We start from the raw sequence: 13881 nt of genomic DNA on the forward strand, positions 1-13881 counted from the left end.
GGACTGGGTTGCGAGGAAGCCGCCTGAGCGTCCAACATATGTTGTGTCTTTCAGGAGAGCAGAGCAGAATGAAGGGCAAGTCGAATCAGGAATGAGATTTCCGCTGTTGGTGCTTGGAAAAAGCCTCTGTGTTAGCAGTCTGGCATTCTTTTACCGGTCAGACGTGAATCATATTGCATTTTTGCTTTTTTGCGCTGACGGTGTACGTCTCTTTACATGAGCTGTATATCATTAGAAATGCAAAATACATCGTTTGGTCAATTATGACTACTCGTAAAATAAACTTTCGTCTTTGCGTCCGTTCCCGTCGCGTCTCCTAAAAAACAAGCTTATTCTGGTGGAAAAATAGCTTAAATTCTTGACTGGTCAAGCTGCATTTTCCAGCAGGGTACTTTAGGCTAATTTGTACTCACTGTTGGATCTCTGCATGCCGCGTGATGGGCAGAAGTGGCAGCTTTTGCAAAGCCAGGAAACGGCCACTTCACTGTCCGTTTTATTAGCGTCCGCCACTGCGCGTCACTTTTATTCACGCCACCACCATGCCATCACCATCTCTTTTATTACCGATTGGCAGTGTTATGAACGGCCGGCAGTGCTCCTGAAACGCATATTAGCAACTTTAATTTCTTGTATATTTCGTGGTAGTTGCCACACCATCTGCCACAGATACAGTGATAACCCACACGAGCAACGAGTATCTTAAAGGACATGTTGTGGGCTGTACCTTTGTGGGATGTGCGTTCGCTTAGTGTCTAGGGATTTTTAGAACATAGTTATTGTACGTTCTACAATAAGCTACGTCACCCAAGCATTGTAGGCTATAACTTTTTTAATAAGTAAAAAGGAAAAAATGTCTAAGTAAATGGTAAGCCATCATAGATGAATGTATTTAGCCTAACTAAAATACTGTGAATTATGCATTAGCTATGTTATTTTAGTTTTGTCAGAAAGTTAAACTTAATGATGTAAAGCATTGCCAAAAATACAGCAAAAAAGAAGCAAAGGAAGAAAGTAGAAAAGGAAATGCAAATACAACTGGACTCTTAAAGTATAAGACATGATTAGCAAGCATCTAGAAGATGCAATATTCAGAACACAAACATTTAATCCTCTTGGATGGTGAAGTGCTGGTCACTAATAAAAGTGGCAGTGGAGTGGTGATGGAGTGATGGTGGGAGTGTTGGGCCTGTCCCTGCTGGTGCTCATTTCTGCATTCGCTGCCAGTTGCAGTTGTGGTGATGTGGGACTTAAAGGTGAGACAGTACAAGGTTCAGTTTGACTACTTGGATGTGTGAAATGTCAAATGTTTGTAGCTGATTGAGTTTGAATGCTCTGTCATTTCCAACCCAAAGCTTTTAGTACAGGAGTGTTTTATAATAGCAAGCTTAATGTGGATAAAGATTAAAAGCATGGGGAAAAATGTTAATGTTGTTGTGTACTTGAAATGTATTACTTACTGGTTTTGTTTTATGGTGTTTCATTGTGGGTTAATTCTTGTGGCTTTCATGGGTGTTGATGACCTTCCCTATCATATTTGCTGAGACAGTGAGTTTTCTGCTTTGTTCAATCAGAATCAGATCAGAATCCTTTATTGATCCCAGAGGGAAATTGCATTTGTTACAGTTGCAACCATTTATGTAAAAGAATAAACACTTTCATAATTTAAAACAAAGAGAAATTTGCAATATATAAATGAGCTTTAAGTTCTTATGAATATATTAAAGTGGTGGTGACTGTAATAATAAATAAACATCTAGTATAAGGCAGTTCAAGTTATTGTACTTCTGAGTTATTCCACACAATTATTATTATTATTATTATTATTATTATTATTACACATATGAACAGTACTGTTTGGTATTGAGTATTGCACAGATGAACCACACTTTGTGAATCACACACTGAGGGAGGAGTTATAGAGTTTGAAGGCCACAGGTAAGAATGACTTCCTGTGGCGCTCTGTGGTGCATTTTGGGAGAATGAGCCTTGCACTGAATGAGCTCCTGTGTCTTATCACTGTGTCATAGAATTGGTGGGAGCCATTGTCCATAATGACCTGCAGCTTAGACAGCGTCCTCTTCTCCGACATTGCCGTCAGCGAGTCCAGCTCCACATCCACAACATCACCAGCCTTATGGATCAGTTTTTTGAGCCTACTGGCATCTGCCACCACCAGCCTGGTTCCGCAGCATGCAACAACATAGAAGATAGCACTCGCCACCACAGACTCATAGAAGATCCTGAGCATAGTCCGGCAGATGTTGAAGGAGCTCAGGCATCTCAGAAAATAGAGATGGCTTTGACCCTTCCTGTAGAGGGCATCAGTGTTCTGACTGACCCCCCTGATGGACACAGGGGTCACTGGTACCTTGTCCCTCCTCAGGTCCACCACCAGTTCCTTTGTCTTTGTCACATTGCGACAAAGTCCTTCACCGTCACCCTGTATTCTTCCTCATCACCCTTGTTGATACATCCAACTATTGCAGAGTCATCAGAAAACTTCTGAAGGTGGCAAGTCTGTGTAGTAGCTGAAGTCTGTGGTGTAGAGGGTGAAGAGGAAGGGAGAGAAGCCAGTTCCTTGTGGAACTCCAATGTTGCTGACAACTGCGTCCGACACACAGTGTTGCAGGTGTACATACTGTGGACTGCCAGTCAGGAAGTCAACAATCCAGGACATGAGGGAGGCATCTCCTTGCATCACTGTGAGCTTATCACCCAGAAGAGCAGTCCAGATGGTGTTAAATGCGTTGGAGAAGTAAAAAAAAAAAAGACCCTCACAGTGCTGGCTGGCTTATCCAGGTGGGTGTATACTTGGTTGAGCAGGTAGATGATGGTGTCTTCAACTGGTGGGGCTGATAGGCAAACTGGAGGGAGTCCAGAAAAGGCTGGACTATGGGTTGGAGCTGATCCAAGACGAGCCTCTCCATGGTCTTCATGACATGGGATGTGAGTGACACTGGCCTGTAGTCTTTGGAACAGGAACAATGCAGGATGTCTTCCACATCATAGGGACCCTCTGGAGACTCAGGCTCATGTTGAAGACATGTTGCAGTACTCCACAAAGCTGGGAGGCACAGGCTTTAAGCACCCTGGGGGGACCCCATCAGGGCCTGCAGCCTTGTTTGTGTGGAGTCTCTTCAGTTGTCTTCTCACCTGGTCAGCAATGAGACTCACTGTAGAGGTTATGGGTGGGGGAGGGGTGGAGGTGTGAGACGGGCTGTCACATGAGGGGAGCAGGCTATCAGTAAGGGGAGGGAAGTGAGTGGAATGGGCTGCTGAGGACCGGCAGCAGAGGAGTCAGGATGGGGGAGGACAGAGCCTGCAGTATCAAATCTGTTAAAGAGCAGATTTAGCTTGTTGGCCCTTTCCACACTACCCTCTACTCCTCTGTTGTTGCTGGACCTGAAGCTGGTGATGGTCCTCATTCCATCTAATCAAAGAGCATTTTGCTTGAGTAGAAAAATGGCATCCTCCCATTCTTTTTCTGTTCTACACTTGTGTCAAAAGTGGGATATGTTCAACTTTGGTACCGCTTAGATAGGTTCTATTGTGCTTGGTTGGCTGGGTAAGCAAAAGAGACTCTACTGTGAGGTGCAGCACTGGAGTCCAGCTGGAGCCTGGAGAGAGAGAATCAGTGTAGCAGGTAGTCACTCGGCATCAACACTTGCAGTGCTACATGATTTCCGCTGGCTTCCATTGCCAAAAAAAAGAAACCACAGAGCACAAAATAAAGATGATGGTAGCAGTGAGAGAGTCATTAATTGTCAAGTAGCCCCCTGTCAGCGCTGGAAAGCCTAGTGAAGAGGAGGGATAACAGGTGGTATTTGTGACTGGACTGTTGGTGGCCCAATGCTGTCACACAGCCTGTTTCATATCTGATCTCACTTATTGATGATGCCTTGAATCAGCTCACTGCTTCCAAGTGGTTTAGTTCACTGGACCTGCAGAGCAGGTATTGTCAGGAAGCACTGACTTAAGACACCAAAGAAAAAATGTGTTCACACTTGGAGCAGCACTATCACAGTTTACAGTGACGAGCTTTGATCTTTGCAATCCACCGGCCACATTTGCACAAAAAAATGCAACCTCAGTGCTGCATGAGTTTCCTGGGGGCATGTGATCAACAGAGCAGCAGTGGAAACAAACCCAGGAATGGTGGATGCTGTGTGACAAAGGCCACCCCATGCACTGTTGGTGAGGCACAATTATTTATGGGTTTGACTTTGTAATACTGGCATTTTGTGCCTGGGTTGAGATGGGACAAGGGGATGAGGAGGCTAAGTGTGCATTTGCCACCCACAGACATGCCAAAACTAAGATTTGCCCCCACATATGTGAGAAATGCAGGACACATCTACCAAAGGGGTGGCCTGGCTCCTGAAGAGGGAGGCTGTGAAATGTCCACCAAAGGCTCTGCTTTTTTAAGGAGAGCTCAATGGGCAGGTCATAATGTTAATGATAACAACATGGCAATGGTTCCACAACTGCATGCTTACACTGGTAGCACTATGGGAACAAAGTTGTTTCTTAAGGTCAACAGGGAATAGCAGCATAAGTCTGACACTACAGAAGATTACATAAACTGTATTTACTCTGATGTAAATTTACAAGACAGTAAGAGGATAGAGGGCAACTTTTAGCAAGCAAATGACAGAGGTGGTGGGCCTCTAGCTACTTGTCAGGAAGCCCATGGTTGTGAAGCAGGGCATTTGATAAAATACTACTTTTGTTATTTTATATACTTTTTAGATCTTCTTCTTTCGGCTGCTCCCTTTAGGGGTCGCCACAGTGATCATCTGCCTCCATCTTGCCCTATCCATTGCCTCCTCTACTTTCACACCAACCATCTCCATGTCCACCTTCACTACATCCATAAACCTTCTCTGAGATCTACCTCTTCTCCTTCTACCTGGCAACTCCATCTCCAACATTCTTTGCCCAATATGTCTACTATGCCTCCTCAACACATGTCCAAACCATCTCAACCTGGCCTCTCTGGCTTTATCTCCAAACTGCTCCACCTTCACTGTCCCTCTGATCTGCTCATTTCTAATCTCGTCCAGCCTTGTCACTCCCAGTGGAAATCTCAGCATCTTCATCTCCGCCACCTCCAGCAGAGCCTCCTGTCTTTTAGACAGAGCCACAGATGGCAAGCTCTGTCCAGTGAGGCTGTGGATCGTTGTGAAAGCGGTCTAGCCTACCAGGACCTGTGCACACTGTTCACTCTGCCTGGGTAGTTGTGGTAGCAATACCAATACAGTTGCGGTAGCAATCCAAGACACACACACAAGGAAAAGAACTGATCACTTTGGACCCTGATTCCTTACATTAAGAGAACATGGAGGGTTCTAAAAGAAGATTTGTTCCAGTTTTCCTATTTGTAATTTTAAAATGTATTATTTAATAGAGCTCCATTTCATTTTTTTGTTATTTTGTAAATTCAAACTCAGTGGTCTATGTGCTTTGAGGTAATAAAGTCTTTAACTGTTCAACTTCACCTTAACTCCTTTTTGAAATTCTTCATTACCACTTCTTGAACCTAGGTAAAGGGTAAAAAAATACTTAAGTTAAAGTTTTTTAGAGTTAAAGTTTTTTAGAGTTAAAGCCTATTTAGGAAATGAAGTGTGACTCAGTCCACTGTGAGCAATGTGAGTTAAATGGAAATGTTCTGTGAATGTTCATAAGATTTGAAGTTTATTTAACTTGAATTTGAGCAGAAAGGTGTTCTGCCATGCCAATGACTAGGAAGCAGAACTCTCTTGGGCACACAATTAGCTCCAGTTGGGGTGGAAACCACCTTGGGCTGAAGTAATTACACAATAATATCTAATTGTGTTCACAGTCAATGGGTTTTGTATGGTATTTGCTGACCTTCCTTGTACTTCTGCTGTGAGGCAATGGCTTTTTGTGCTCTGTTCAATAAAAGAGCATTTTCCTTATAGAAAAATGAAAGATGGCATTTTTTAAAATAATTTTTAAATTCATTGATGTCAGAAGTGGGATTTGCATTGCATTATTTACATCACTCTATAATTGCATTGAATAACACAGGTTTCTCATTAACAGAAATAATCTTTCTTTTACAGGTCTTCAAAACAATAACAGGTAAGTACTTCAACTTCTTGTATATATTTCCCCATATTACAAAATAACATTTTTTTTTTCCTTTCACAGGTATTAAGCTGCAAAACATCTCATAACACCTATTAAAATTCAATAAACCTTCAAAAACCAACAAATATAGTCTTCTTTCTTTACACATGTACCACAACTCATTGTAAGAACTGAGTGGACTATACCTCTGTGCTGAACATGTAGCTTTTGGTCCTTTTCCCTCAATAGCTCTAGAACCAGCAGCAGCTATGAGTAGGAAAAATAATGCTTTACTCGACGTTCATTAACTGAATTTTTAACTAAAGTCGATTAAAAGCAACAATTTTATTAGATTTTACCTTTACTTGATAAAAACCAGATAAAAAGGCAAGTAATGTAGCTATTTACACATGAACTTTTACCATGCCGTCTGGTAGCATAGTTAGCTAGCTTGATTCAACTCGCCAAAAATCGTCTTCATAGGTCAGGTTTTTGTGCCATTTAGTGTCTTGCTTCACTTCAACAGTCAAAGGTGGCTTTGGCCTCAACCTAAGCACTTTTTTCACCAAGAAGAACTGTGTTTGTGAGCTCACTGCAAGCTAACTGCGAGCTAGCTGTAAGCTACAGCTCCTCCCTCCGTGGCACGCTGATGGGGGAACAGAGAGAGAAAGGAACTGCGCGCCCCGCTGCTTCAGCGCTGCCCAATCAACAGCAGCCAAGGCGGGGCAAGTCAAATTCTCCTATACGATTGGCTGCAGCTCAGCACACCAACTCCGCTCAAATGGCGCTTAACCCCTTAACTGCTGAGGAGTTTTAAACCAGGGATTACATTAGGAATTAAGTCTTTAGCTCTCATGAAATGGGGGTTACACTGGCATCCTCAAAGACCAGTGTAATATCTACCTTGATGACATACCAGTTCACACACACAACTTTCACGGTGCAGTCACAAACTTGAGGCAGGTATTGCACCCTTGTTCAGCAGTGCATAAGATTTCTGGAGCACAATTGTCAGTAGAGTAAGATTGGAACCAGACCCAGGAAAGTGTGTCACTGACCAAAGCTTCAGACCGTCAGTGACTTGCAAGTCTTTCTGTATTTAGAATCATACTACTGGCATTCCATCACAGCTCAAGTTTATCCTTAGTCAAACATTTGCATAAAATGTATATAAGAAAAGTATTTCCACTTTTTGTGTATATCTAATTAAACAACTAGCTACCTAACTGAAGGTTATTAATAGCATTGCTATTATTGCCTAGCATTAGCTAGCTGGCTAGTAGTTCAGCACCCCTCTTTTAAAAGACTTTTGCCCCCACTCTGTCTTGTAATGCCATTTTGCTGCTTCAACACAGCTTTGAAAGGGCAGGAAAGCACTGCAGGGGTGAATTTTCACGTTGGCTAGGCCTAAGAAAATAACGTGTATATCCACGAACGGCCAATTAGGTCTCATTCACGTCTTTTGAATCATGGAATTGGTCTTTTAGTCAAATATGTACTATTTTGTGTTGAGGCCAGGCTGATTTTTCATTGCTATAATTTTTTATCATCTAAGTGGTAAAAAAGTGGTACACTTAATCATGAAAATCCTACATTTAATCTACAATTTATATATTTACAGCCGAAGGAAAAATGTGGAAATTGTAATGGAGTTTATGCAAGCTTGTTTTCCAAGTAATTCTTGATCATTTCTACTGGTTCGCTCATCATGAAATTTTAACAAAATTCAAAGGCTAAGAAGCAGTTTAAATTTATGTAGAATGAGAAAAACTGTTGTAAATTGGGATAACAAGGCCTTTTGTGTGACAAACTTTACAACATAAAGAGTTTAATTAAAAAGACATATTAGTAAAGGTGCAATGTACAAATAAACCCATAAATGAATCAGAACATTTTATGTTCTATGCTTATACTGCTAAACCATAGTTCTACATAGACAATTTGTGTGAGAGTCTTAAAGAGATTTGGATGGGACTTTGCCCATGAGGTGTTTCTTGGTATTCTGTTCTGGTTTAAACATGATTATGAAACACTTGGGAACAAAAATACAAGAAACCAAACCAAAGCTTGAGGCCAGAATAGCAAATATCTCTACAGCTACAGTGAACTTTCCAGGAGAGCTGACATAAGCCGGGATAAACGTAATCCAGACTGCACAGAATATGAGCATGCTGAATGTGATGAACTTGGCTTCATTAAAGTTATCAGGCAGCTTTCTTGCTAGAAAAGCCAAAATAAAACACAAAAGAGCCAGAAATCCTATATAACCCAACACAGCCCAGAAACCGACAGCTGAACCTAATCCACATTCTAGTATTATTCTTTCCTTGTACTGCTTTAGATTTTTCAATGGGAGGGGAGGAGATATTGTCAACCAAAGAACACAAATTAGGACCTGTATGAGAGTGAAAGTGAGAACACTGAGTCTCTGCTGTGGAGGCCCAAACCATTTCATGGCATTACTACCTGGAAGTGTAGCTCTGAAGGCCATTAACACCACTATAGTTTTCCCCAGAACACAGGAGATGCAGAGGACAAAGGTGATCCCAAACACTGTGTGGCGCAGCATACAGGACCAGTCAGACGGCCGACCAATAAAAGTAAGTGAGCAGAGGAAACACAGAGTCAGTGAGAAGAGCAGCAGGAAGCTCAGCTCTGAGTTGTTTGCTCGGACGATGGGAGAAGTTCTGTGTTTATAGAAAACAGCAGCCACACATACAGCTATGAAGGCCCCAGAGATGGAGAACACTATCAGGACGATGCTCAGAGTGTCATTCCAGGACAAGAACTCCACAGGCTTGGGAAGGCATCTGTCTTGTTGGGTGTTGGGCCAGAGTTCAGGAGGGCAGCGCAGGCAGTTTAAAGAATCTAAGAGATTAGAAGAGAGTATTTGAAATATTATATTCGAAAGAACCATAAAGGAAGGAGAATAACTTTAGTATTACTGACCCCAACAAATTTGCCCACTGTATTGTAATACCCAACCTGTCTTGTTACTGATCTCTCCTTCTGCACATGGTATACAGTCATAGCAGCAGACTGGCTTTCCTTTCTGTATAGCCTTCCTGGTTCCGGCAGGACAGCTCTCACTGCACACAGATATGGGCACCTGAAAGACATTAGACATACACAAAAAATATACCATTCATTGAGTTGAGTGAAAAACAAACAAACAAAAAAACAAAACAGCAATATATTCCAAAGTCATGCTAAAGTTCGATATATTCAACAGGTATTTTTTTGTTTGTTTGTTTTTTTTATTATTATTATTTTGTGGAACTTAACACAGACCTAGAACTATGATTTAATATTTAGCATCTTGTCATATATTTACACAGAAAACATTTGACTCCATATTTGGAGTTGTATTATGTGAAAATAATTCTGTACATTTTCAGTCATTTACATAACAATGCTTTTGATTGCAGTAATTATTTCAAGTTTTCCCTGTACAGGTTTACAGTGAAAGCCAAAGACACTTTACCTCAGTTTGTCCTCCCATCCAGCTGATAGCTCTGCTCATACTGAACTCCTGGCCTCTTGGTCTGGATAAGTCGTAGTGACCCACAGTCACAAAACCCAAACTACCATCTTTCTTAAACTGCCAGTTTACAAGCTCGTAGACGGCCACAGGATCTCCGCCAGAATCAAACCAGACCTGAAAACCATTCTTTGTAGTGAAGTTCACTCTCTTGAGCTGGTCGAGTATCTGCAGTAGTACAGGTAATAGGAAAAACTGTGAAGGGAAAAGTATTTTGAACCATGATGTAATGTTTAAATGTATTACTATAAATATTAATGTATTACTGATTGATATTTATATGGTGACTTGTGATATTTTCTATTTCACCATTATGGTGTCAAATTGTTTCACAAAACTATAAAACCATGAAAATTTGAATGGACCATAGAAAAATGATATGCATGTATTTCCGCATAAGTATGTCAAAGCGCTAGCTTCAATTTGCTGAAATATTATTTTCATGAAAGGCCACAATTTCATGTAATATACAATATAATGGATGCATTTTTTAGATAATAAATCTTGTCTCAGCATTTTGGTCAGCAATGAAATTGAAACAACATATCTGTAAGGGAAAAAAAAGGAAGCTCTTTGTCTAATTACATCTTGCAGGAAAAAAATAGTGAAATCTGTTTTTACATTACTGATAGATTTGGCTATAATACTGACACCTTCATGTGTCGAGAAACAATTTGTCTTTGGTTGTGTAAGTGATTTGAAAATTGAAAGAAAAATACACTGTGACGTGATTGCTACTACATAGAATAGCGAATACAGCCTACTTGATATGCATATAGTGATATCATTTTGTTAGTTACTTTCAAGTGCATCAGTTTTGTACCTGCCATGGTGTGAATTTAGCGCTCTTGTCGCACTGCGTGTCATTACAGATAACACCGTGGATGGCATGCGCTATGGCATACGTAGCTTTATACACCATGTTTGTCACGCGCAGCTGCGACGTGTCTGTATACGGGTTCTGCAGCGCGCGGATATCCTCACTGCCATCACATTCCCGCGCGCCCTCTGAGGAGCCTTTCAGGCTACAGCTGAACGAGCTCTCCCAAAACTCCGTCAGCAGAGGAGATTTCAGTGCTTGTGCTGGAGAGAGATCCAGAAGAAACTCACGGAAACCTGGAATCACCGAGCGGGGAACCCCAAATCCTATCGCGCCAGCGCACATGTTAAAGCGCAGAAACTCTGGATCTATAATCCATGTTTCGCTGCCGATCCACTGAAGTGGAGGCGGCGGCTGTCTCGCCAGTTCTTCTAACAGAAACCTAATTTCTCCTGTATTAAGAAACGCTACTATTACCCGGGCTGTTGATCTCCGGATGACGTTCGCCACTCTCTCCAGTTTACTGCGCGGTTGTGTTCTGTAGTAGGACTCGGAGTACTCCACACAGATTCCCTCCTCCTGCGCAGCCTTTAGAAACGACGCCATTCCATAATTTCCATAGTCCGTATCGCTGCGCACTGCCCCAATCCATGTCCAGCCAAAATGCTTGACTAATTTTGCCAGTGCGGCCGCCTGATGGTGGTCACTTGGTATGGTCCTGAAGAAGGCAGGATACTGACGCTTATCACTTAGACATGCGCAAGTTGCGTAGTAACTCACCTGTTATTGAATAAAGACAAAGAAAAAGAAACGTTATTTCATACGTCTGATTGAAGACCAGCGCTCATGTATGCGACATGAAGTTTATAGTCATTACTACAGTTACCTGTGGAATTCCAAAAAGACCCATCATCCTGGCCATACTAATTGATGTTGTTGAAGCAGATTCTCCCACGAGAGCAGGAACAGCAGCAGCTGCTGATTTTGAACAGGAATCAGTATAATTGAAAAATGCATCCATGCCGTTTGCAAACTGAAATGCAGCTTTCATTGCCATCCGTACGGCACCGCACGAGTCGTGTATCTGGTATCCTAACGTGATTCCCGGCAGGAGATCTGTTCTGTTGTTGATCTCGTGGATGGTGAACTCCATGGCACGAGCGAAGCGCAGCTCCCTGAAATTCATACTGTTCAGAAAAAAAAACACAAAATTAATGCAAGTTCTTTATTTTACGCAGTACTAGATGTCACAAACTCGCACAAAGTCGCACATGACTGCAAAAAAACTAATCAAAGTATTATTATTTCTCTACATTGCTTGCTGCAACTGTTCACTTTAGACTCACAGACTGACCTTCCAGAGCACTGAGGCTGGAGTTGCTCTCTGGTGTAGGTGTTCTGCTCTGATCTCATGGTGAAATGAATAGCAAAAATCCCTCCAATGGTATAGTCTCCATTCATAGAAAGACCAGGCATTTGAGGCTCAACCCACAGCCTGCAGCTGACTTGGTCAGCTTTACAAGCTGCTAAGCCTAGCCTAATTATCCAGAGCATTGATATAAATGTCATCAGACTTAAAGTGAGCTTCATGGTATGCTCGGTAGTTCCCAGCTGACTGTAAGCCAGAATTGCCGCATTGAAAATATCTTACCTTCTTATTATGCCCTGTAGGTGTGAGTTAGGTCTCAGGAGGCGTGGCCTTGTCTTGAATATTAATTACAATGATTGTCATAGTGTTTGTATTTGTGTGCATCTGCTGTATTGAATGGTGTCATTGAGGCTGAGCTAAAATACTTGCAAGTATTTACAGTACCTATACACTCAGAGCTGTTTGCATTGAACAGCGACATGTTATCTCAGTTATCTGGAATTCAGATTTTGCATTTAACAAGCTGTAATAAGTTATAACTTTCTTGTTCCTGCCCTGAACATGCAAAAGAAAGATGTGAATGCCCTTATTGTGGACACAATAAATTCACCACCCATGCTGGGGAATGCCAGAACCAGTGTCCCACACAGCTGGGTACATAGGCCAATGAACACACAATATATGCATTTGATGGCTTGGTACACCAATTTCAAGTTCACATGCATGTTATCAAAATTATGTATATTGACCAATACTTTGTGAACATAGTCATTACACCAGTCTTTGGGGAAGTCAGTCAGCGCTCACTCCATCAGCTTCTTGAATGCAGCTGGCGCATTAATATAAACTACCATAGTACAGTGCATTGCATGAGCACTGTCTTTTCTTTTGTATATATAGTAAGTGCAACCTGCCAATACCCACTTTGAAGGTCAAACAAACTGAACCACTTAGAGATGGCTACTGGTAGACAACACAAATATGATGATCCCTGCTGTGTCATCTCTTTTATTTGCAGTTCCATTGCTTCTATCTTTGCCAGCAGAAGCCAGTGGGGATGATGGCCATTACAGCTGACATCATTTGAATGCATAAATATATTCAAGAGTTAAAATGAAATTATTCCCAATCATATTACGAGGTAAACAAAAGTGCTGTTTTAATGATAGCATTCTTATGCTTGCCATGCTGTGAATTGAGCTCTCCTGTCACACTGTGTGTTTTTACAGATAACACCGTGGATGGCACGTGCAATGGCATACGTAGATTTGTTCATCAAGTAAGTGATGTGCAGCTGCGACATTTCTGTAAATGGGTTGTGCAGCACGGTGAGATCCCCACTGCGGTCACATTTCCACACACCCCCTGAGGAGCCTTTTTGGCTAGAGTTGAATGAGCTCTCCCAAAATTCCATTTGTAGGGATGATTTTAGTGCTTGTACTGGAAAGAGGTCCAGAAGAAACTCAAGAAGACCTGAAATTACTGAGCATGGGACCCCAAAACATATTGCCCCAGCGCACATATAAAAGCACAGAACATCTGGATCTGTGATCCAGATCTCACTGCCAATCTACTGAAGGTGACATGGTGGTTATATTACCAGTTCCTCCAACAGAAACTTCATGTCGCCTGATTGAAGAAACACTACTATTAACCGGGCAGTTAGTCTGCGGATAACATTTGTCACTCTCTCCCATTTATTGCATCGTTGTGCTCTGTAGTAAGATTCAGAGTACTCCACGCAGATGTCCTCCGCTTGCGCACCCTTAGGAAATGATGCCATTCCATAATTTCCATAGTCTGTGTCGCTGCGCTCTACCCCAATCCATGCCCAGCCAGGCAAGATTCTGACACAGTAACATTTTACAATACTGTTTTGCAGTTAATAGGTAACTAATCAGGAACTAAGTAGCGAATGAATAGTGCTGCATTAACACTTAACTAACTACTGTTAACTGTCAAGGACTACTAGTTAACTATTCAGTCGGTAATAGTGAACTGATGCTTAGGGTAGTTCACTATTAACTAAACAATAGCTACTGAGTTTCACAGAGAATT

At 41.8% G+C, this 13881-nt stretch overlaps 1 protein-coding gene and 1 pseudogene across 1 annotated transcript; one reads left to right on the top strand and one right to left on the bottom strand.

The window, feature by feature from the left end:
• The window catches only part of LOC108434107, a 212065-nt pseudogene that overhangs the window by 149660 nt on the left and 48524 nt on the right, over window positions 1-13881 (top strand).
• On the bottom strand, window positions 8048-12044 carry LOC119263711 (extracellular calcium-sensing receptor-like). Its single transcript, XM_037540179.1, has 6 exons — window positions 11809-12044; window positions 11341-11641; window positions 10458-11234; window positions 9578-9802; window positions 9079-9202; window positions 8048-8961 (listed from the first exon to the last, which is right to left on the bottom strand). The coding sequence occupies exons 1-6, from the start codon at window positions 12042-12044 to the stop codon at window positions 8048-8050; spliced, it is 2577 nt and encodes an 858-aa protein (XP_037396076.1).

Source organism: Pygocentrus nattereri, chromosome 7 (genome assembly GCF_015220715.1).
Source record: "Pygocentrus nattereri isolate fPygNat1 chromosome 7, fPygNat1.pri, whole genome shotgun sequence".
Lineage (NCBI taxonomy): Eukaryota > Metazoa > Chordata > Actinopteri > Characiformes > Serrasalmidae > Pygocentrus > Pygocentrus nattereri.

Excerpts from the sequence above, each read along its gene's own strand:
- LOC119263711 (XM_037540179.1), bottom strand. The coding sequence starts at position 12,044 with ATGAAGCTCACTTTAAGTCTGATGACATTTATATCAATGCTCTGGATA. Across the intron at positions 11,642-11,808 it reads CAGCCTCAGTGCTCTGGAAG|TATGAATTTCAGGGAGCTGC; the intron begins GTCAGTCTGTGA and ends TTTTCTGAACAG. Across the intron at positions 8,962-9,078 it reads AGAGATCAGTAACAAGACAG|ATTCTTTAAACTGCCTGCGC; the intron begins GTTGGGTATTAC and ends CTAATCTCTTAG.